The sequence below is a fragment of the Suillus subalutaceus genome (assembly GCF_016647625.1).
Source record: "Suillus subalutaceus strain FC151 chromosome Unknown DFJ58scaffold_173, whole genome shotgun sequence".
In the NCBI taxonomy this organism is placed as follows: Eukaryota; Fungi; Basidiomycota; class Agaricomycetes; order Boletales; family Suillaceae; genus Suillus; species Suillus subalutaceus.
In genome coordinates this window covers 71,889-96,706 of record NW_024540422.1, presented here as the reverse complement: position 1 = coordinate 96,706, position 24,818 = coordinate 71,889, and the positions used below count along the sequence as shown (strand labels likewise).

The window sequence follows — 24,818 nt, the reverse complement described above, 5'->3', positions numbered from 1 at the left end:
GATTACTGTCCACGGAAGCCATCTCTATGAGTAGTGCAACAATTTTGACCCATGTTTACCTCTGGTCTGTCTTTAAGCTTCAAGTTATCAACCAACAACTCTTGTTGCCAATGAGTCTTCCTCCTCCAACTTCTTGAACAAGGAATTGAGTATCTTTTTGTCTACGCGACAAGGATCAAGTGTCGGCAGGGCTTCGTGCACAGTTTTTACATGAATAGGAGGGATGTCGGTCAACAGTATGTTGCGGAGCTCATTGAACGAAATACCGTCGTGGCTGTAAGATCTGATGGCCCGTTGCACGTCCGCCAAGGAGAAAAGTGATTCTGATATGAAGTCGTCCTCGCTGGCCGTTTCGCCATCTTCCTCAGGTGTTGCAGTGAATTGCGAAATTTGATCTGATGGTACGTTGGGATGTATGTCCATCTCATCCTGATATTCAACGATGGTGTCAGGAGTATAATCGGGAGGGGTGTTCGATGGTTTTGATAACTGATCCTCCTGGTTCTTACCAGCGCTCGAATGAACATGGGTGTACCAGAAATTCTCTGCAGACTTCAAGACTTCGTTGACGCTGAGCGTCTGGCTCAACCTCTGCACGGAACCCCATATGGGATCACTGCTCGGTATGGTGGAAAATCGATCCACGCATGCACAGAACAATTGGTCAGCATCCTGGGGTTTCTCCTTCAAGTGCTGAAGGTAAGACCGTATGGCGATCTTTGCATCTAAGGTTCGAAACGACCACCTGAACTGTTCCTCCTCTGTGAATCCTAAGGATAATATGTCAAGAATAACTGTGAAATTCATGTTGCGTTCAACTTGCCTTGATCTGTACCGTCGTCCCGCCGTCCGTCTTGCAGGTCTAGGCTACCAGCGAGTAACTGACTGAACTGGCGCCATGTGGTCAGGCCCTCATACAGATGATCCACTCTCTCCGACCATTGATCTCGCTCCTGGTCCATAGGGAGAAAACCCATGATTTCTTGCACAAAGTCTGTTTCTTTGATGTGGTCCTCCTCCGCCAGGCAATGGTGCAAAAATACAAGGGGTTTATCAAGGGTATGTCCTGCACATGCAGAAAGGACGATATATGTGAGCGCAAATATGTTAGCATTTGAAGGACTCACCACTGCGAAGCCATGCCTCCCTCCGCAAGCTAGAGATTCGGATCTCTGGGACCATTGGTGGATGGCCAGCAGTCTGTTGCTCGCTATTTTGAACGGATGATGTCTCAGTCAGATCCACATCCATTTTGGATGGGACAGCCTTAGGAGGCCGTGTTGGTCGCACCACGGAGGGGGGACCAGGTGATGGTTTGTGTACATCAGCTGTGTGGTCAGTCATAGGCAGTGTAACCGTGACCTTAGGTGATCTGTCACTTCCGATGGGAGCCCCCTTGTGACCTTCTAAACAAATGTTGGCAGCAGGGACAAGAAACAAACAGGAAACACACCCGTGCCTATTGACGAACGGGTTTCCATTTCCGGTCTGGCAACATGCTGCCCATCATCTACAATGAATGATGTACACAGATGTGAGATGTGGGTACATGCAGCGTACAATAGCCGTACCTCGGCGCGCATTCAATGATTGATCATGTGCTTGCTGCAGCATTGCAGTCACCGTGTTGGGTTGGACCCCTTGCATAACCCATTTCCACACCTTGCGATCCTTTGTATCTGGATCAGAAAATCGACTGATGCTGCGAAAAAATATATCGGCAGCGGTGTCGGGGTTGCTTTTCGAATTGCGCAGGTAAGCTCGCACCGCGATCCTCGCATCCAATTTGAGAAACGGGAGGTCAGGCTCCACGCTGTCTGGGAATCAGAGTATAGTATGCATCCTACAGAAGTGATGATTTCATGAATGCTCATACCTGAACCCATGTTGTTAGTCCGCCGATCCAGCTCCAAATCCAACGCGTCAGCCACTAAATTACTGAACTCGTCCCATGCCATCTCGCCGTCGATCAGCCGGTCGACGCGAAATGACCACTGTTGTCGTGTCCCGTCGTTGGGCAGCATGTCCATGATTTCCCTCAGGAAGTCTCGGCGTTCGATCTCCTCCTCGGCCCGCAAGCAATGGTACAAAAAGACCAGAGGTTCATCCAGGGTAAATCCTGCAAGGCACCACAAGAAATGTTAGTACAGGCAAAGACTGGAAGTAATCTGCTGCTGACCATCGCGTAAAAACTGGTCCTTTCGTTCGCTGATGAATCGAATTGGTGGCTCATGGGATTCGTGCCACTTGTCTGGCAGTTCCGCATTTTCATTGTATGCGATGTCTATCTCCTCCCCCCCTTTTTTGAGGTGCTTGATGGCTGCATCCATATCTTTCTTGAACATCTCTGTGAGGTCAAGTCCCTTGGACATCCATGCATTGTCCGTTCCGCCAAGCATCATCGGGATGTCATTCACATTTACGCCCCAGCCCGTTTCTGAGGCCATCGCGAGTTAGCGCAGATGCACACGTCCGCATCGGGTACGCCTACCGAACATCTTCTTGTTCCCTTGGTGCAACGGATCGGCCGCTAAATACATGTCCGCATCGTCAGGCAACTCATCGAACTCCACGAATAGCCAATCTCGGTGATCGCGAATGAGGAACTCGTCGAGTGATTTAATCCGCTCATCATTCACGCCGTTCGCGATGCACTCCTCCAACACAATTCTTCTGGCCACCATAGCTTGAAGGAAACGTGCACCAGCATTCTTGCGAGACGTGTCAATCAGATCCGCCCTCTCTTGTTGCGTCTTTGTATTCTTCTGCTTTTGTTTATTCTTCTTTGACTCACCATCCCAACATTTCCACACCGCCAACCAGTACTCTACACAGTAGCAAAGATACACCCAGGACGACCGATATCTGGTGGGAAGGGGCACATAGCCGATAATCCGCCGGTCCTTCATAGCAGGAACCCGCAAAAACTCGAGCTGAGCGGTATCCCCTGCACCGTAGCTTATCAGTTCCGGAACGCCGTAATGAATCCTCTGAGGTGCACGTGCATCCCATTGGCCCATAGAGAGTTCGGCCTTGCTGACAGGGATGCGGAAATCACGGATGGGTTGAGGAAGTGCCCCACTGATGGTAGAAGGACGTTTTTCTGCAGATTTTGCTGCGGTCATCGCACGACGCTGTTTGCGAACGGGTTTGAAGTGAGGTTGAGGCACAGTGCTCCTGTGTCGCTGGCGGCTTTTTTTCTTGATGCGAGGCATTCAGTGAGTGTCAGCACGAGAGGTGTAAGTAAACCAGTTCTTATATACTTGATCAATCAGACAGCCCCAACGACTTCAAACTCCGGCGGCAATCGCCGACGTATGTGATTGGTGTTGTGCAGATTCCTTACAGTGCGTTGCAAATGACTTTAGAGTCTCATTTTCAAAATTTCGCCAGCTTTTGTTTGTTCCTTTGTTTTGACGTGTGACCTCTGTCACACTTGGCCTCCATCATACGCTGTAGCGCTGGGAGCTCGCAAGGAGTTTCAATGGACTTCTAATCACTCCTGAAATGCGCCATAATATGACTGTCTGGCGCTACGAACAACGGAAGACTGTGTCTCAAATATCTAAACTGGCTCAATGTTGTGAAGCTACTGTCTACAATGTCTTGTGAAACCACTGTGAATATGGCCAACATTGAACACACCAATCCATTTGCACGAGGAAGAGGCCGTCCACGTACTCTGAGTAAGTACCACTGATCTCGACTACTTGCGCTCAATTATTCAGGCCAACACAGCTCTATACCTTGATGAGCTGCAGGAGAAGCTGCAGTCCTATCGAGATGTTGATGTGTCCATAGCCACAAGCTCTACCAAAGCAAATCTTCATCTTTTTGTAGGCCTCGACGGACGCACAGACCAGCCCGTGCTCTACACTTATCTGAGCACTGAGGAATAAAATCTCGACATTGTGTCAATATTTTATAACTCAGCGCTCGGAGGGTTGTGATATTGCCTTGGAGCGGTCGAGATCGCCGGAATTATCGAGTGAGTTACTAGTAGGAATATTTAAGGTTCATAAAATTACCTACCAAGAATCTATGTTAATTATCGAGTACAGCGAGTTGCACTAACTCACTGTGCGCAACGCATGCATAGGATCGACGGAGACAGTGCAGATACGAGTGTCAGAGTGACTGACACAGCCTGGGCCCTGGCCCCTGGGCCTTGCAGGAGGCAATCGTTCGACGTGACCGAAAGTCACCCGTGTAGCTATTACACATCATTTTACAAACACCGAGCTCGCAAAAAAATTCTCGTGCACCTCTAAAGTCATCTGCAACACACTATACTGTGTGTTGCAAATGATTCACAATGGACCTTCGAGCATACCTTGTACGGATCAACCCAGACGACTCGCAAGATGGAGGCGAGTGCTACAAATACAAGTGGACTGTGAAATTAAAAGGTTTTTCGTTTTTTCTTCTGCTGTTTCTTTAATGTCATAAATATCAATATCTAAATCAAGTCGCGAAACGGAGGCGGTCAGTCCATTTTCTCTTTCTCCTTCCCTCCCTTGTGCTTCTGTCCTTTCGTGTGCTTGATTTTCTCGGCGGGGTTGATCGCGACGTCGAACGTAGAGAAGCCTGCAGTGGCTGAATCATCTTTCGAGTATTGAATCCGTCTTTGAATAAACGGAGGTAAGGATTACAATGTATGACGCACAGTTGGATGCGTTTAGAAACATTTATTTTGTCAATAGTCAGGATGTTCTCCGGCGTCTAGTACGTCATGGAGGAACCTGCACAGATTGGGGCATGAGATCCTTTCCTGTTGAACGGTTAGGGTACCCGTGCACCTGCTTCGCTCTCATTGACTTCGTGGTGCTTTCTTTTCTTTCAGTGAGAAGGAGCTTGCACTGTCCCGGGTTGGGTGCGTGCCGTGTTTTTGATGACCGTCTCCGAAGCCCGAAGAAATCGAGACCCATCAAATCTCACATTCACGAACGTGAGCCCATCATGGCCGAGCTCGACGTCGCACTCATTCAGATACAAGGAGCGAAAGGTCTGTCGAGAACTATACCAAAAGTCGACTCCACAGCCACCCCATTATGATTGACAACAGAGCGCATCACATTGCAACTGTGCAGACAAGACAAGGTCACGGTGGAATAAGAACACGCACCGTTTACATGGATAAGAGCAGGAACGTCAGCGAAAGACACAAGGACTTCGTGAAAAATAGAAGACATAGTCGACGACTAAGAAGGATCGATATATGCAGACAACACATGTTGATTAGAAACAGCCCTACATGATTGTGCGAACAAAACACCATTTAAAATAGGAATGCATTTTTCACCAATAAAATTGGTCGACTAGGGGTTCGCCGTGCGAACTTATGACCTTGCTCCGCATTTTTTTTTTGTATGTGTATTACTCTGTAGTTGATTGTTGTTGAGTTTATGTCACCTTGCTTGCAAGGTCATATGGCATCATGGGGGCTGACTGCCAATAATAAGCAATAATAAACACCAATAAATCAAGTAGCGCTTTGTCCCAAAATTTGCCAACCTTTGTTTTGACGTGTGGAGAACTGGGCCCGGTTGACTCAGAATCGAGCGAGCGTACAATGCAATTGATTGTTCGCCTTGGACAGCTGTTCAGCGCATGCCTGCTACTACTAGTAGTGCAGCAACACGGCGGAGAATACAAGAGAATCGCATCAGATCATGATGTAATTGCACAAGTCAAAGACGTGGATTCTGTTCACGGTATGATGGATGTCAGGACACTAGAGATGTCGTAGTTGATGTACTCAATTGTTTTGGAAGAAATAGATCTTTCAGCAGTTTTGATTCTCAACCTTTCCTCCTTTACACCTACCCAGACATTTGTACTATCTAATTAATACTACCATAGGACAAAGTGAAAACTGTCGGCCAGCCATTTGGACAGGTACTACTGCGGCTACCAGATAATGAACCCTTGATTGCCTGCTGCGATGGCGGCATATAACAAAAATTTTCACGAAAGGTAAATAATGCTATTCTAGATCTCTCGACGAGTGCCAAAAAGGCACTCCTCACAAGAAGGTTTTGCATGATCTTATAATTCAAAACACACAACGAAAAACAAGAGACAATTCAAAGAAGTACGAGAAGAGTGCGCTGACATTCCCTGTTGGTCCTTATGGTCATGGGCCTCGACTTTGTTACGAAGTCCCACATTATTATATATTTGTTTACAAGTGCCAAAGGCACCTCCCACGAGAGTGTCTTGGATAAAGTTGTAATACAAACGCATAAGCAAGACAAAACGGCAATGGTCAAAATAATCGGCGCCAGTATGTACTATACTACCACCGCCCATTGGCTGCAAGGGAGGAATGTCATCACATTGTCGTTGACCGTTCATGTTACTCTGGGTTTTTAGGCACTGATGGCTATGCATTTCCAACTCAAATTTGTCACACTAGAAATGAGTATATTTAGCAGGAGCTGAATTATATCTCTTTACAGTTCGCACCGCTACAATATCAAGGACTCATCGATTTACTGATGATCGTACAATGCTAAAATACCAGCAATAGGACAGAGGGAGGGGAGGGAGGGGTGAGGATGCAGGTGGTTGTAAAGGCTGAAACATACTATAGTAGAAGGAACTCACAGTATCACAAACAGACTTGAAGGATCATGGGGAGAACAACCATTAGAAATAAGAGTGTAAAGTAAAGCAGCGCTTTTGCGTATGTATACCCGGAATGAATTACTGGACCAATGACCCATATCTTGAATACGATCCGCCGAAACTCCAGAAGCAGCCAGAGAAGGGGCACCTCCTGACCGCAAGGAGTGTCCCGATATAGAATCAGGGCACAGAGCTCGCCAACGGCGAGTAAACCATGTGTGTGTTGGGATAGACTCATCGGCGCGTAGCCAAAGAAAACTGTTGAAGGGAAAGAGCCGATCCCTAGAGGATAGATATGCGAGAAAAGCTGAATGTGGATCCGCTGACTCAGTCCACAGAATCACAACGGTGCTCCCTTCAAATCGGACGTCCGCCTCGTGAGTACGGTGTTCAAATAAATGATAAGGGTCAGTGATCAGGACCGAGGTGCGCAAGGTAGGCTTTCCCCGAGACTGAATGTGAGGATTGTCTGGCCAGACCAACTCTCCTAGACGTAGAGTAAAGGACACACATTCAGCGCCCAGTGAAGGGATCCTGCAATGTGCTCAAAGTCTCATAGCGATCACTTTCGCCTATGTTTGGCAAAATCTCGCAACTCTTTGACCATAGCCACCTTGGATTCCTCCTTGAAAGAGATCTTCATCAAATTTGGGTCAACATCAAAACTGATGACAGCTAATGGTGACCCAAAAATCTGCCTCTGCTTCTCATGTGGAATGCCTAGTTCATCCCATAGAAGAAGGAGGGCAAACATACCATAGGGAGGCATCTTTCGACACTAAACATAATGGGACAAATCGCCCTTCTTCGCAAAAGAGAGCGAATCATCAACGTAAATGAACACTTGAATAAGACGAACAAAAACGGCGATCCACATAACAAGTGACATAAACACATGGAAGATTCGCTGTGAAGCATGTCCCCCCAAAACGTTAGCTCTGTCAACCAGCCTCTCTCCTTCAAAAGAGACAACCTGCTTGATCTGCCAAAGAGGGTGCATGGGCATATGACGATAAGCCTTAGACACATCTGCCTTCCAGACCTCCAGTTCATCATTCGGATGGCGTAGATGGTGAATTCGAAGGGCATCTCCTAGATCTTGAACGTTATCCAGTGTAACTCCAGCTATATCTGCTTTCACCATCATAGAATTCAAAGAAAAATCATCCGCACTGTGATTAGTAACAAGGCGAAACTTCCCTCCCTCTTTCGGGACCGCGTGAATCAGCATACTACACATTCCAGGTAAGAGAGTCAAGCCAAAGTTGTGTGAATATCGCATGACAGATTCCCCCTTCAAGATTTGGTCTCGAAGGAACTGTGGTTCTCGTTCTGTCGATGGTGTAGGAGAAGGAATGTTCAAGGTAGTAGGGTAGTATTGCGTACAAGCCCATGGCCAAAAACCCTCGCGCAAACCTTGGCATACCGAGCGCGCAAACGGAGGATTATGATGATTCGCCAAAGTCAAGAGGGTTTCGAAACGGTCAATATTGATAGGAGTTGAGACACGGAAAAGGTCTGGATGCTCATTGATAGTTTTTAATGCAGCAACATTTTTTCAAATTCCACTGCAGGTGGACAAGGTAAAGGCTCTGCGGTTTCCGTCCATTCGGCCGTTCCACTAATTGACCCTGTGCTATCCCCCATACCATCCTACGTCGAAAACGCTGGCCTCGCGCTATGGTATCATTTAGACCCCTTTGCCACAGAGCAGTCTCCGCATTTATGAGGGCCTCGACACTTGCTACAGACGTAGTAGCGCGGACAGTCAGTGGTCGATTTCTTGCATGTTCCTTGGTTCCAATCGTGACATGGTTCTCCCCTTGAGGAAGAGTCCGTGCGTGACGATTTTCGCCCCGCGCTAGACGCTTTGCTAGAAGATTTCTCTAATGAGGATACATTTCCTGCTGCGTGATGGAGCTCTGTTAGACGACCATTCCGAGGGAAGATAAGTGGGAAGTTTCTAGTCACTTGAACTCATGGAAGTCATTGAAATGAAGGTACTTTTGCCCCTCAATTTTGAGTCGACAGGCTCGATCGAAGTCGATGATACAGGAATGGACGCTGTAGTGAATATCTGCGAAGATTCCGGACAAATACCGCCTGTATTCACGAAGCTCGAACTCCTTCCACGGCATCATGAACGACAATGGATCAATCCAGAGCTCTAAAGTGACACTCCAGTCTCGATATGATCTCACGCGATGAGTGGTAGTCGGTTGGGAGAGGATAATTTCAAAGTCCGTTTAGGATCGATGGCAGTGGAGTAATGTCCCGATAAGATTTTCTCAAGGTCTGGAGCTCTTCCCTCGAGAAGGAGGGTCCATTGGGAGGACGGGAAGCTAGGATATCCTGGGGTACTAATGTCTTGGCCCCGATAGTACTCCATTCTTTCCCTCATTAAGTGAGTGTTCGAAACATATTTGATTGTGAAGATGTGGTTTATCCATGAGACATCACTGTATCTTGTCAACTCGTGGACTGTACCAAACTATCGAAAGTGAAATGAAGCAAGTTCAAACACACTCCTAAGCGCAATCATCCCACTCTCACCAGAAACAGGACTCACAACACACAAACTCCCAAATGAGAACCTATGCGAAGGACGGCGAAGCGTGCCAATTAAGGTAAGATGCTGCATGACTCTTTGATCGAGTGCATCATTGATTTCAGATACAGATAAAATTATCCTGAGGATATGATTGTTGACTATATATAGTTAACTATTACATGTTAGTTTGTTCCCCAGTTCACTAATGATGAGGCGATAATATTTGGCAATACATGAGCGGTCCGCCATTTTGATTATTTGTTACTCCTCTTTGACGTCAGGCCTTAAAGGCTATATAACTTCAGATACAAGGGTGGTTGCATGGTTCACGACGGTGCGGCAGCTCCGGGTAGGATACACCTCACAGCTCGATACACTGATTGTCACACAGAGCCCTCAATATTTGATGGTTGACCTTTCGTTTGTTGTGTGAGGTAATCTATGATTCAGTCTGGTGCTGGGTCAACAATGAGCGCTATCTTGGTTGTTGTTCGGTATGCGGCCGCCTTCCAGAGTTTGTCAGAACATGAATTAAAGACTGTTTAAGGATTTTTTAAAGACGAGCCGGAGAGTTGGTTTATTTTAATCATGTTGAGGATATCAAGTTCCCATAATCTTGGATCGAGACAGATTCACTCTGGGCAGGCGAGCATGTCTGTCATATATGTTGGTAAGTTCGGTTCGTACAGTATACTACTTATGACTCTGCTAGTAATACTCTCCGCAAAGGTCTGGAATTAGCTCCACAGCCAGGAAAGTATCCTCACATATGGTAGTGTAAATACAGTGAAGTCATGCAGACATTCACGGAGTTCAGAGCCTGCTGCAGGAAGTGGAGATGGAGGGAATACCAGGGCTCGGTGAGAGCGTCAGGGAGGTGTAGGAGGAGAAATGGACCGAATCCACTTCTGCGAGAGGCTTGCAGGAAGCAGAAGCATGGCAGCCATCACTGGTAGTGTTGTTGCATCGTTGCTGGATGGAGCACTGACAGCCTTCCATGTAATGTGTTGGAACGCTGGTCGACGTTGACAGCGGTCAAAGCACCGTGAGTCACTCAAGCAGACATGTCACATCACTTAACCTACAGCTGTGTGCGTATATAATGGCACTGGCGTGTTGTGGGAAAATCATAATTGAGGATTTGGGACTTGGAAAATTTTCACCGTTTTGAGACTTAGAGCAAAATTTAAACAATTGCACCACGTTGGACAACAATACACCTAGTATGGTCAACCAAAAGATCTCATCCGACGTCAAACTCGCTGCCATTTGCCTGTATGAGCAAGATATCCTTAGTCTTCGTGAAATCCTTGATTGCGTCGGCTTCTCGAGACGCACATTAGGGTTAGTTCCATGACATCTGTATCAGTGTCGTCTACAAATTCGGCGCTCTTGAATGCTTTGGCCATTGTACGATTTATGAGGAACACGGTATAGCACAGTGCAGATATAAAGTCGATTATTGGGACGCGACGCGGCATTATGTAACACAGAATGGTAAAAAAAAAACTAAGTCCCTAATCTCAATTGTGATTTTCCCACAACACGCCAGTGCCATTAGTTTCGCAAACTGCTGTAATTGGGATGTAAAAGTGCCGGTAAAGGTAGCGAGGCCAAATTTTGAAAAACTTGTGCTGCAATCACATATGCAACATACTATATGTTATTTGACCGTCGTGATTTTGAAAACTCATTGTCAGCTTACCAAATGAATGACTAACTAATCTCTATTCAATATGAACTGAACGGTCCGCGGATGGGTCGTCATAGACACAATCGACTATATTTGACCCTGACGCCCAGGGCTCGGTGTACGGGATCACATTCTAGACGCATCCGTGTAGCCTCCTGCCCACTCACACTGATTGCATTTCCTTGAAGAGCTATACCAGTTTTTTTATCCTCTTAAGGTGTAGGTGCATTTTGTTCACATTTTGCACAAGGATTGTTGGCAATTCCACAACGATCCACCGAGCTCAGTGTGTCGACTCTTCGATGTGATTCCACACCTTTAATTTCCTATCCTCATCACACTTTGACAGTCACATTGAACCACATTGGCACCGGTCTGAAATGATCCGATTAATCAATAACTCGTAATAACGGCGTGTTCTGCAGCCGAAGGAAGTTCCACTATTTAATGGTGAGGTTCGGCCCACCAGCCCTTCCTTCACCCACAACCATTAATATTGTCATTGTACTGAGCACAGCGACATGTCCGACTCACACGCGACTGCCCTGCTTTGCAACATCTACCCATGCCAAAATGTTGAGCCAAACCGCAAACATCATTATGAATACCATTCAAACGTTGTTCTAATGGTCGGAGATGCCGCAGTCACTGTAACCCGGTCTGGTGACGGCAAGTTGAAGTGTCCTGTTAATGGCTGCGATGTCATGATCAGAAGACGAGAGACGTATAAGAAGCATGTGGATAAACGTGAGTCTCTCTCCTTTTGTATTTGTTCCGTGATTACACCCCTATTCCTTCCTCAGACCCACAACAAATTGCGGTGCGACGCAGGACCCAAAATATTCACGGGGGTGCGTCCTCTCATATGTCTTTCTGCTTCCTTCATTCAATCCGCTGGCTTTTAAGGCCCTGCGGTGTTCCCTCAGGAAATGGTGAATGAACATAGTGGTGGGTATTATCTGCTAGTACCTGCGCTGCATTGACATCTTAATCTCGAATGAAGTTGGTTTACCGGAGGTGCCAAACGGACGTACACGCCAAAATACCAACTGTGGTGTGTGCTCTCACCTCTCTTCTTCTCCTTTCATTCAATCTGGTGGGTTCTCAAGGGTCTAACGTGGTCCCTTTCGAAATGCAGAATGACCAGCAAGCGGCGGTGCATGCCAGTGATTCTGGTGCGTCTTTGTGTTGTTTAATCAACTTTGATTGAATTTTGTATTCCATCGTTAGCATCGGCTGAACTTGCCCAGAGCCATGTCCAGAACATGACTAATGATATTCTTCCTGGTGGGTCATCATTTTCCCCCGACGTTCAGACCCCATATGAAGTACCCAATTTCACCAAGAATCCCTTGAGGGAAGAGTATGTCTTCAAACTGGCGTAGACTACTTGATGTCAACTCCACTATTGGACACCTTGGGGATTTGCATGCACGATGGACTCCGGATTTTTATTTGTAGGGCCCAGGGTTGCAAGAGCCCACTCACAGGTAACATGGTCGCTGGTCACCTCAAGAACAAACACAATCATTCTATCGCCACCCACGAACTGGACGAGCTCGTCAAATATTGTATCGACAAGAAGATCTATGGTAGGCAAGAAGAAGTCAAGCTTCCTGCACCTGGAGGGCCTGTAATCCAGATGATCGGCCCTCCCCGTCCCGGTATTGCCTGTACCATGTCAACGGACTGTCCCTATGCCGTCCGCAATCTGGACACCATGAAAAGACATGCCAGACAGATACATGGACGTACCCCAGCGGAAGCAAGGTACACGCAAGTTTCTGTGCAAAACCTCTTCGATTCAGTTGGGCGATCGTACTTTACTGTGGAAATCAATCACTTCGGATCCCACTGACAACCTCAGGACTCTCCTCATGCAAAATTTTCATCCATCACTTGATGTACCTGTGATACCGGAAGCCTTGACACATGAAGAGCGAAGGCCCTTGCTCAAAGTCATGTCATGGGATACATTTATGGTTGATGTACGTCGATATCCAAAGGAAGTCAAAGCAGTGGAAACGTTGAAGGGAAAGCACCACAACGAAGAACATCACGGTCTTTTCAAGGCTGTAAGCGCCCTAGTAGCAAATCACTTTCATGTGGCTGGCACCATCCTTGATGGAAATCCAAACAAGCTGACTATAGCAAAAACACTGTTGGATGGCAGCAATGTCACTCGCCAGTCGTCAGTGTCTTTTTTTCTTTCATAATCTTTCATAATCTTTAACCACCACCTGCTGGCAGTAAATACTGGCGTCCAATTTCCAAGGACAACCGTGCCTATCCTGACATGATTATCCAGCTCATCCGAGCCATCATCAGGCTTCATTCTGGTCACGGCGTTCAGTCTGCATTCTCTTTCGACCTTGATGTCACCCAAACCAAGGCCTTGGACGCTTTCATCAGTGGCATGGTGCACTCCAACATGAGCATCAATGACCAAAACATCAAGGAGTTCCACGAGCTGTTATGGTCCTTGATCGACGGACCCAGTTTTCATGGAGGTCGGCCATGGGCTAATGTCATACAGCGTTTTATCTGGTTACGTGCACTTCGACGCGATGGGAACTTCTATGAGGCAGGTGACCTGTCGCCAGATCTTGCTAAACTGGAATATTTTGTCAATGGAACCTCGCTTGTTCATGCGTTATGGTATCAGAGGGACAGTGACATGGGCGAAATCGAGTGGGTCCTTCTTGTAAGCCTGTGAGCATGGCTCATCCCTCCATTTTCTATTTCAGGCGGGTTCTTGCAGTTCATAATGAGGTCCTAGCTGTGGGACGCTCCAACACGTTCAACATGCTGTTTCAATACCAGCAGTTTTCTTCATCCTTGGCCTTGAACCAGCAAAGGGAGCCAAAAGTATTTTTTGACCCTGGGTTCCAGTGGCTGTCAGTTGGAGCGGACAGAATGCACCTCCCTGCATTTCGCCAAGGTATCCAAACACTCCTTCAACAGTGAAGGACAGGTATCTCCTGCTTACAACGGACGCACTGCGTTCAACAGCATGCCAAATAATCTGAATGACGACATGACAAACACCATCCGGGGACATTCCTTTGCGAAGGATAAGCAGTTTGACTCCATCAAACTGGAGTTTTTCTGCAGTTTGGTTCAGGACCACAGCCTGGCTATGGTGGATGGGGATGGACGTCTTGGATGGAACATACCGGCAGTGAAAGACATCCTGCGGAGGTGCGGGGAGGTATGGAAACCATTATACCACTTGCTCTATGTCACTGGTCAGATCTCTACACGGTCGGTGCAGTTTCTGGAGCATCATACCTCCAACAGTGATCGCCACCGCAATATTTTTGTTCAGGGACAGGAGTTGATTCTTTTGTCTGGGTACAGCAAAACCACTCAGATTGCGGATAGAGATTCATGCACCCCTGCATTCATCAATCCCAAAGTTGGACTTTCTTGTTTGAATTCCTCGCAGGCGGGTTAAGAGATGCTGAAGCAATTCTGGCGAAGCTTGGGTATGGGGACACTGCACACCATCAGTATAAAACGTAGGTCGCTGCATCATCAGCCATCATACGGAATGTTCTCACATCTTGAATTTCAGGTACTTGATGGTGGACAACGGCAGTAGAATCAAACCTGACCAATGGTATACGGAATTTAAGCAAAGGAACCGCGAGGTTTTCAACTGCCCGTGGGGCGTGCGAGCCTTCCGGCAAGGTGCCATCGCCATGGCAAGAGAGTTTATATCTCCGAACGATGCATTTGCTATGGCAGAAGATCTCCTAGCTGAGGGGGCAGACCACTCCACAGACACTGACAAGGAACACTATGGCATTTTATACGGCTCAATGCCTGAACTCACCAACAATACCATGTCAAAGCATCGTTGGTTGAATGAAGAATGGCACGCTTTCTGTGGTCTTGGACCTTTCCCGCCTCAGGAGCCAATTCGACAGACAAGGACCAGGGGTGCACATTCACAAGGTGCACAAGGTGGTAGACAATCGTCTCCTGACCTTGCAGGGATCTCTGAGACCGTGTCAACCATTGCCAGCAGTATGGTGACAAAGTTCCTCCAGGACAATCTGCCTCGCCTCCTGAAGGAACTTGCCACTACTGCCATCTTGCCACCCATTTTGGATGCTCTTCAGCAGGGCACTGCTGCACTCACAATGCGTCAGGACCACCCCGTCGGTCCTCACAAATTATCATCAGTGCAGACTCCTGCTAGACTAGGGGAGGTGGTCTTGTATGGTCTGGAGGTATGCATCAATCACGTTCTGTAAGATGTGATATTCATAGGTCGCACAGGGGACTTGGCCCAAACTAGCCAATCTGACATGTTGCTTGCCTGTAATGATACTGATGAAGGGTCAGAGTCTATGGACATGGGTAACCAGGGAGTGGAGTTCAAGGCTGGCGCTTGTGGTCCCAGTGCATACACATCACAGTCCTCTATTTCCACTTTCACCCCTCCCGCAGCCCATCGTAAAAGAAACCGTGTCGAAAAATCTCCAAGCTTATGGACAGTGATGAGGATTTGTTCAGATCTCCTTCAAAGCGCGTTCGCAGTGCATCCTACCTGAGTCGAGACGAGCTAGACGACCTAATGCTGCCCGATGACGATGAGGACGATGTCTCCATTCACCGTAATAATGATCCTCAACATTCCCTGGTCCCTTCATCTTCCCTACAACGCAACGCGTCACATTCGGATCAGGACCAGATTGGGCCTCCGCCTTACCCTTCCTCAGCCCATGCGAATCAGTGGAGGATGAGGGTCCGTAGTGCCTTTAAGCTCCTGTTCAAGGACCCAGCGGCAAAAGAAAAGTCCAGGGAGCAGTTGAACGCCATTGTCAGTGTGATGACTGTCAAGAAGGACATCCTGGTCACTCTCAAGACTGGTGGAGGGAAGAGTGCCCTCTGGATGGTTGCTCCCCTCATTGATCCTGATCAACGGTGCATTGTCGTTTGCCCTTTTGTTGTTCTTCTAGAAGAACAGGTCAGCAAATGCTGCGCTGCAGGGCTTAAGGCCCACAACTTTACCAAAAATAAAGTTGTTCCTGATGATGTTCAAATCCTCTTCCTTCAAGTTGAAACGTGTTCTGGAGTGGCTTTCCGAGAGTAGGCCTCCATTACATCTACCGCCGTAGTCTTCATCTGACCCTTTGATCTAACTTGTAGATTCCTTGCAACGCCTGTTGGAAGTTTGTTCAACAAAATGTTCCTTGATGAATGTCACGACATGGTCATGTGCCATCCGGAGAGGAAAAGGCCCTGGGAGTTACTAGCACGTCAGTTTTTCTGGAATGAAGTGCCAAATCATTCTCCTTTCTGCAACCTTCTCCCCTGCCATTACTGCAGCCTATCTTCGCCACTTTAACATTGCAGTCTCGGAGTTACACGAAGTTCGTTCCTGCACAGACAGGCCAGAGATTGGATTTCACGTGCTGCAAGTCCTGCCGACCCATGCCAAAGGAGCTTTGCAGAACTTAGTCGCCAAACTCCAATCGCGTATGGGAAAATCTGATCGGATGCTGGTATTCTTTGCATCAAATCGAGAGGCGGATGCCTTTGGCACTGCCATGAACTTTGCGGTTTTTCATAGTGAACTTCCCACCATGGGAGAAAACTCAAAGGCTGACAATCTGGAGAAGTGGGACAGCGGGAAGACAAAGGTAATGGCATGCACCACTGCCTTCGCCCAGGGAGTAGATCGAAGCTCAGTTCGATTCGTTATCATCAATGGAGTTGAATATGGACTTCCAGTGATCAATCAAATGGCAGGACGAGCAGGACGTGACGGCAAGGAGGCCCATACCTTTTATCTCACTTCCAAAACGGATTTCGGTGCATTCGAAAGTGACTTTGATTTTGACTCCCTCGGTGCGCTACAAAATATGGTCTTTGGCAACACCTGTCGCAGGCACACCTCCATCTCCTGCATGGATGGATCACACTTTGCGTATCGTTGCAAGGACAAACCAGATGTGATACCTTGTGATATATGTGACCCCACAACCCAAATCCATTGTTTCGCCTTGGATGCCATCAAGGAGCCTTGGTTACCACTTACCACTGGGCGCATTCTAGTCCCTAGTTCGTCACCTTCTACAGATGATCAGGGCCAGGAACATATCACATTCGCTCTCTCCCAAACAAGTCAGGCATCTAAATACAAGGTGATGAGGTTTTCTATTGGTATGAAGCCATATTGCTGACATTGTTTCAAGTTGTCTCAACCAAGGATGTCCAGTGCATCCAGGCCCATGTGTACCCCCGCTCAGGTTTTGGTCCCTAGCTCCTCACCTACTGCATCTGGTATCTCCAACACCAGCAAGGGATCATTCTCGGTTCGTTCACTGAATTGTCACCCATTTGAGGAGATGCCACGCACAATCCAGCCATCTAAATATACAGTGATTAAATGCCTCATTGTGATTTTGTGCATATTGCTGACTTTTTTTCTAAGTTGTCTCAACCAATGACATCAGATGTGTCCAAACCATCTGTCGCCCCCTCCTTCATCAGCCCCGGTGCCTGCGCCCTCATGGATGGATAGGGGTTCCAGGGTAGAGCGTGCACTGGAAAGTCGCTTGAAAAGAACATCGCTCCTGGACAGGTTGATGCGGAGGTTAAAGGGTTGCTGCCCATTGCATTTTGCCAGCGGTAATGGCATCCAACAAGAACATTCCAACTGTGGATTTCACCACCCTCGGACGTGGAGATTATCTGGGATTTAAACAAATGTTCAAATTCAAGAATTACTCCAACTGTTTCCACTGTGGACTGCCACAAAACAACAACCACAATTCAGAGGAACCTGCCTGCCACAGTGGATTTCAGTACCGCAAGGGCGAGAAATGCCAATTCAGCGGTTTTATATTCAAGGTTGTATATGCCCTTTGGACATCTGGAAATGCTACCAGATTGGCTCCAACTCTGGGAAGATCAACCGGCTGGGACAGCCAAGGGGAATTCAATATGTGGGTAATACAGGAGGAAAAGGAGAATGGGAAGTACGTCAACTTGCTGGAGATTTTTATGGCATTCTGCACAGAGTTAGAAGAGGAGAACTCACAGTATTTCACGTAGAGCAGGGGACCTTGTTACTGTCTTACGTTTCAAGTAGACCGATTGATGACAACCAGATGTTCATTGTTGTTAGCAAAGTGTGTTGCAAGGATGTTTATACCACACCGCCCAGTGCCATGTTAACAAGGTTTGTGCTTACTTGCTGTCCACAACATCTGTACACATCGGAGGCCATGTCGTTGGCCACTGCAATGGAAAAACAAATACTCTCAGGCATCACAATACCTTGATAACCACATTCCATACAAGGTACTTACTGTGCCTGCTGCCTTAATCACTGTACCCTGAACGCTGAACTCAGCTAGGCCTCAGGTATGGCTTGGCAGGGGTGAAGCATTCGCCAGAGAATGTATAGGATGAAGATGAAGCTGCAGGGAATGAACTGGGGGGGAGCATTGATGCTGAATGTAAACTACATTAGCTTAATAAGTACTGGGCAGGGTGTTTTAGGAAGCCTCTCGTGAACGTTCGCGTTCGACAGCTTGTTGACAGATGAGGTCAGTTGTAGGGTGGAAACAACAGTGAAAATTCAAGCCTGTATTTGATCGAATTGCTATGTCTACCACTAACCCAATGTCTGGTTTGTCTACGTGGTCTCGTAGCTCCGAGACGCTTCAATTTGCTTCCAAGTCGGGTTTTAGTCTGGTTCGAGTACTAGGTATGTCCTACGTCAGGTTATACATCCAAGCTGCCTTGGGTTATGGGTGGGGCTAAAAAGTCATTTCCTGACTACCTCTTACGATGTATTTTCCTGTGTGGTTATGTGGTGGTTTGTTTGGCGTTGAGGATTTGTATATATTTGTTCAATGTTCAACTTTGTCCTCCAGCCTCTCAACCTCCCACCACATAGTGATGTGGACGCTTCCCTGACAAGGGGGTTGTTCTGAAGTCATCCAGACATCTACCGACCGTGTTATCTTCTCCTGTCAAGGGGCGGCAATCCAGGCAGACATGACTGAGTAGGAAAACACCCTGTGTTCATGTATTCATTTGTTTTGATTGTTTTTTAGGAAGGTGTTGTTGCCCAGTTATCACTGAGGCTATGCTGGGTTTGTGTTTCCTGACAAGGAATATGTTGCCCGCTCTTGTAGCTGCCTCCCTGCAATGTTGATGCGTGAGCTGGAGTCATTCAGACATGTAAGTGCTGCCTTCACTTCTCCTGCCAAGGAAAGTCAGGACCTGTCTGGCAGGCCAAGGAGGTCGGCATCCTGATTTCCATCAATGGAACATGACTCTTTAAGTCCTATGCTGAGTCTGTGAAGTAATAGAAGAAAGACAAAACCCTCATTACCGTGTCAAGAGCCTGAACAAAGGCCTCACATCCTCGCGCAAATCAGACCATTGTACAGCATAGACGTCACATCACGGATAAACACACAACGGGTACCTGGATATTATACTGAGGTAGTATCCATCATAGGACTTGGCTCCAGCGGAAAATAACCAAGGGTTCCAAAAAAAGAGGGTTCGTGACGTACAGTCCCATATCCTTGCTGCTGCACCATCCTGAGGTATTGGAGATACCATAACAACCGGCCCAATAATTATTCACCCCATCCTATTTCAACCAATTACTCATATCCACAGCCATGTGACCATTTCAAGCAGATCTTGAGCTTTGACGCGTGACATATGGCCTTTGTACTAAATTGTCGGCAGTCACACGAAGAAGATTCGCCACCAGTGTGCTTCTATTCTACTGAAGCACACATCCGAGTTAGCCCCAGTCAATAGCGCTCGACTTGAGAATCTGCACCCAACTTGAGAATCTGCGCCACACTCTCTCCCTCTTCTCTGCTCCCATCTTCTTTTGCCGGTCGCTCTTCTGTTTTTTCGCACTCACGCACACCTCCCCATCTGCTACTCTTAGTGTGTTTTGGTCTGGATCAGTGTGTACCTTCGGGCCCTTCGGTTTGCCTACTTTTCGGACTCAGCACGCTCCGAAGTTTGTCTTTGTCAATTCCAAATCCTCTCCAAGCACAAGCTGCTTCTTTCGGACTTCGCGGGATCCATGCGCCTCACCCAGACCCCTTCCTTCCTGCACTGGTCTGGCCTTTCCAGAACTTCCCATACACAAAACAAATTAAACTAAACAACCGACCCCTTTGATTCATTTATATATGACCCCAACACCCTTCGTCTCATCCTATCTCTCTGAAAGTAATAGTCGTTCACAACTCACAGCTTCCCGACAATGCCCTCGGCTGCATCTACTGACGATCATCATGCTTGTTGTTGCACATAGCGAAGAAAGAATGTGATTATGGGTCTCAGACAGATAAGAAACAAGCTTGTCATAAGCTGGTAAGGACTGTCCAGTATCCCCCCACCATCCGTGTCAATGTCGTCAGACTACAACTTCAAATTTCCACCTCCGTCCATGAAGTATAGTGGGATGCTTCATGGGATAGGAATAGACATGGACTGGATATTAACCAGACAAAGATGAGAAGTATAGACCAGCACTTACCGAATCACTGATGTCTCCAGATGAAGATGAGGTAGATGATTCTAATAAGCAGACAGGACGCTTTATCTCTATGGCGCTACATACTGGAGCACGTTGGTAAGCATTGTAGTAACATTTCATACTTTTGTTCTGGGATGTCACAGTTCTCAGAGGCAGTTTATGACCCTGCAGCACTGAGGATCCATCCCCACCCGTAACTGGAAAGTACACTGTGCGTGTGAAAGGCGAAACAAGGGACTTCCCATTTGTGGCTGCAAGAAAGATTGAAAATCGTGCCGGTCGGTGGATGGTTTCAAGTGTGTGGCTTGCACTTCCGGATGATAAAAGTTTGATGCTCCCAGCTACATTCTTGACAGTGGCTGGGCGTGGTGTGATCCAAAAGACCCAAAGGAGAATCTTGCTGGGCTGAAGCGAGTGAAGGAGGAAAAGATATTGATTTCTTCAAGAAAGCGGGTCAAGATAACTAACCGTGGATAACCATTTTGACGCCTAACAATAGGTATTCATTAGCATATAAGTACATTTATGGCAGAAAGTACCATTTTTCTGGTCAGTTAGCTTGAGAGTCGAAGTCTCTAAGCAGGATTGATTTGCTGCACGTTTGGCTCCTTGGGCGCAGGCATGATCGCAGAGCATATAACATTGACTTGAAGATGTCGCTGATCTTGTGGAAGGTCATTTATTGGATAATAAATAGGCCTGGTTGAATGTGGCTCATTATTGAGGTCAATCACGTCTCAAAAAGACAAAGATCGAGACCACGTGCTCGGCCACAATGTTCATGTGTGGTTGTGTGGTGGTATGTTTGGTATTCAGGATTCACGTATTTTGACGGTTTTCCCAACATTCAACTATGCTTTAAACTTCTCCACATGGTCATGTACGTTGCCGTGTCACATTCCAGTGACATGTGTTCTGGAGTCATCCGGATATCTGGCGTACATGGCGTCCCTGTTTCCTGTCAAGGAGACACAATCTGTGGTTGACAGGACTGGCCAACAGGACTGATACTCCTGCGCTCATATACTCATTTGTCTGATTGTTTTTATAGCAAGGTGTCGTTGCTCGATGCCCAATAATGCATGTGGGTCTGTCTCTCCAGGTGAATGATTGCCCCTAGGGCCTGGCCAGGATGGTGTGGTTGGAGTGATTCAGACATTATGTGTGCCTTGCCTTTTCCTGGCAAGGAGAAGTCAAGACTTGGTTGACATGGTAGTACAGTCGTGCACAATGGTATTCTTCATTATTATGATGATCATGGATACTTTAATTTTTGGTGGTGGTGACCACAGAAATGGGCAGAATACATTATAAAAAACTAGGGTTCGGCGTTGCTGACTATATACCTTGCTCCGGCTGATTCCTAGTCTGTTTTTCTCATCCCGATTTCATTGTGGCATACAAGGCTGTCGAATACTACTACAATATAGAAAACGTGCTTGGCAATACCAGTCGGCAACACTGCGAGATACAAGTACAATTATGAGGGCAGTAGAAGGCACGTACGTCTTTTCAGACTTTCGAACTACTCGCGCCATTCTCTCGGTGAATTTTCTTGTTTTCGGGTTGGTCTTCCTTGTAGTTCACGTGTGGGCGTTTGTAGTTAGTATTGTGGTGGACCGCTCTGAGCCTCAGGATAGTTACGTTTTCCGCGGTCGCTTGGAAAGTATCACATGTTCTTCAAGTTGGATTTTCCAATGACGCATGGTGAACTCAATGGGACTGTTGAGAGCGGTATTTGTGTGGATAGGTTGAATAAAGTTGCCTTCATAGAAGACAGGGAGTGGTATTACTTGGAATTGGTATTTGATGCTATCGAAGTGCAGCGCAAACTCGTCCGGAATCGGCCAGTTTGCGGTTTCGTTGTCCATCTGCGGAGCATCTTCGACGTCTTGTCCGTGAGGGGAGTCAGGTACGGCATTTTCCTTCTTGTTTTACAGCTGTTTGCAAAAAGATTGATAGTAGCGACATTTTGAGAAAGAACAAACAAATGAATAATAGCCAGAGTCAATAACACGTGCATCGATACTTGCAAACGCTCCATGCGCGCATATAATCACACCAACTTGAATGGACTTAATATTCATGGACAGCTTCTCCAGTGACGATGAACTATCAATGACAGAAGATGACAACATGCTGCAGTATTCCTCTGTGGACCACTCTGGGAACTAAACCGTTGTTGCAGATGGAAATCCTGACGAATCAGGTCCCAGAGCCAGTCCGGGAAGTACTCAAGCCTAACACAGCTTAGTTCATGGTGAATGGTTTTCTGAAATTCCGTTGCATGTAAGAATGTCTTCAAGTGCAAGGTGCTCATGCTTGTGAAGATTAATAGCAGCCATTTTGACGTCGCGACTGATTTTCCGATACATGATGGTTGATTTGTGATGTATGTACATGGCTATTATTTATTTATTTGTTCTTTCTCAAAATGTCGCTACTGTCAACCTTTTTGCAAACAGTTGTAAATTGTCATGTATGTTGATAGACGTGTGGACGTACCCTTAAGGTGAATACGTTGCTTACAAATCGTACCATTTCCCCTGTGACGTCATCGACGATCATTCTCATGCGTTGATTTGTGGTCGACTTGATCATGCAACATCTCAAGCTTCAAGGTTTGTGATTCCTGCTCAGTAGTCGGAGTTTGGCTACTGATGTATACATATAGAGATGCATAGGTAGATGTCATTAGCTGGTGGGCGGGCTTATGTAAGCGTGGATTTCCTCATGTGAAACTGTTCTTCTCACGAACTCAATCAATATTGCGTGAGAAGGGAAATATGTTGACACATATATAATCAGCGCATAGATCATCCTTATCTCCGCCTGAGCCACATCATGCATCGAATGACACCAGACATAGAGTTCAGTGATTTCAAGTACCAGCCTATATATATGCCTTCCAACTTCCAACCAGAAGGAATATCGCTTCGTAACCACCTACCCACACCGCCCAACAGTACACGGCCTTCACTTGAGGAGTCCCAGTGTAGGCTAGAATCCTCATGCGCTTCTGAAACCCTTGCACAAGTTGCAGTGCCTCCCACAGAAGCGAACCTACTGCCTAGTGATCTGACCCCTCCACCATCTCCATCAAGTCCATCTCCTGAAACCTGCGACTCTATTTTGGAGTCCTTCAGGAACGTTGCAGATCGGGCAGTAACAAGGGTTGTTATGCAAAACGTTCCATCTGCCACATATGAAGCAGTCATGGAAAAAGCTACAGATAACGGAGACTGGCAGGCTGTGAGGTGTGTCACAAGTTTGGTCAGTCCCAGCTCAATGTTGACGATCATGTAGAGTCGACTACAATGAGGGTGTGCTCATTGTACACTGCCCAAACCTTGGCCACGAGATCCTCCCAGAACTGTTCGATGTGATGAGGCATGCAGAAAAATCGTACCCAAAGAAATATCACGACAGCACAATCACCCAGGGCGGGTCAACGACCATTGCTCTGGCAGCTGGTTCGAAATCACCTGATTTCAGCCTGTATGAAGTAAAAGAAAGTAGCGGGCAGGCGCAGCAAGGGACAAGTGGGATCCCTACGGTTGCCTTTGAAGTGGGATACTACGGGGAAGGGGAAAAGAAATTGGCCTTGGATGCTGGCCGACTTATATGCCTGTCCAAAGGCATGATACAATTAGCGGCCACAATCAACCTCGATCACGAGAAGGAAAAGGACGGAATACGGAAACTGAAATCCGTTATCTGGACCCATTGGGAGATGGATCCAGGGTATCCTCGGATTGTTGAAGGGAACGATACTTATGAGCTTAACAAGCTCGTTCCTGAAATAAATGGAAAGCTTATAAAGGACACGGACAAAGTCCAACCAACACCCGATGCCTACAGAGCAGTAGTGACTTTTGCCAAGACACCATATTGGGTCAGAGCCCAGAAGTCAAATACATACAAGGTATCTAACCCAGTTATTTTGCGAATTCAATCTGCTGACTTCAAGGACCTGGAGCTCTTTCCAGATCAAGGGGTCAAGTCTATCCCGATCCTGTATCGTCATTTGTTCCGTGACCCTCAGGAGAAAGACCGGAAAAACCCTGCATTTACCTTTCAAACTGTGGATATCATGGCTACAATTCATAGCCATGAGAATATTCAGCGCGAAATAAATGGCAAAAACAAGAAGACACAACGAGATGTGGACTCATTTGAGGAGACGCTGCTTGCAACGTTTAAAAAGCGTCGGTCTGACTAGCAATAGAACCATGATGTAATCATGTACTAGTCACACTGCCCACCTACTAAATCCCAAGGACAGTGCCACTAGTGGGGCGAGAGTTAGCATATTCTGTGGGAAGAGGGATAAGCAAGACGACTAACGCGCAGTCTGCATGTGTATTGGTGTGAGAAAGGGATCTATGGCTTGTCGCATGCAG

The 24,818-nt window shown here is 47.0% G+C and overlaps 3 protein-coding genes across 3 annotated transcripts; 2 read left to right on the top strand and 1 right to left on the bottom strand.

Annotated features, from left to right (window-relative positions):
* Positions 1 to 87: 87 nt before the first annotated feature.
* DFJ58DRAFT_734355 (uncharacterized protein) lies at positions 88 to 3,215 on the bottom strand (the record flags this gene model as incomplete). The annotated part of the gene is made up of 8 exons (XM_041386478.1): positions 88 to 770; positions 836 to 1,066; positions 1,128 to 1,406; positions 1,472 to 1,510; positions 1,572 to 1,817; positions 1,877 to 2,119; positions 2,180 to 2,437; positions 2,492 to 3,215. The coding sequence occupies 8 exons, from the start codon at positions 3,213 to 3,215 to the stop codon at positions 88 to 90; spliced, it is 2,703 nt and encodes a 900-aa protein (XP_041237641.1).
* Positions 3,216 to 12,006: 8,791 nt separating this feature from the next.
* On the top strand, positions 12,007 to 17,412 carry DFJ58DRAFT_734353 (uncharacterized protein; the record flags this gene model as incomplete). Its single annotated transcript, XM_041386477.1, has 15 exons — positions 12,007 to 12,049; positions 12,105 to 12,237; positions 12,336 to 12,692; positions 12,742 to 13,065; positions 13,125 to 13,565; positions 13,622 to 13,771; positions 13,839 to 14,228; positions 14,294 to 14,395; positions 14,452 to 15,104; positions 15,162 to 15,379; positions 15,412 to 15,974; positions 16,035 to 16,144; positions 16,215 to 17,032; positions 17,084 to 17,269; positions 17,323 to 17,412. 15 exons carry the CDS (start codon positions 12,007 to 12,009, stop codon positions 17,410 to 17,412), a joined length of 4,578 nt encoding a protein of 1,525 aa, XP_041237640.1.
* Positions 17,413 to 23,259: 5,847 nt separating this feature from the next.
* On the top strand, positions 23,260 to 24,637 carry DFJ58DRAFT_734352 (uncharacterized protein; the record flags this gene model as incomplete). The annotated part of the gene is made up of 2 exons (XM_041386476.1): positions 23,260 to 23,672; positions 23,722 to 24,637. 2 exons carry the CDS (start codon positions 23,260 to 23,262, stop codon positions 24,635 to 24,637), a joined length of 1,329 nt encoding a protein of 442 aa, XP_041237639.1.
* Between the last annotated feature and the right edge of the window lie 181 nt (positions 24,638 to 24,818).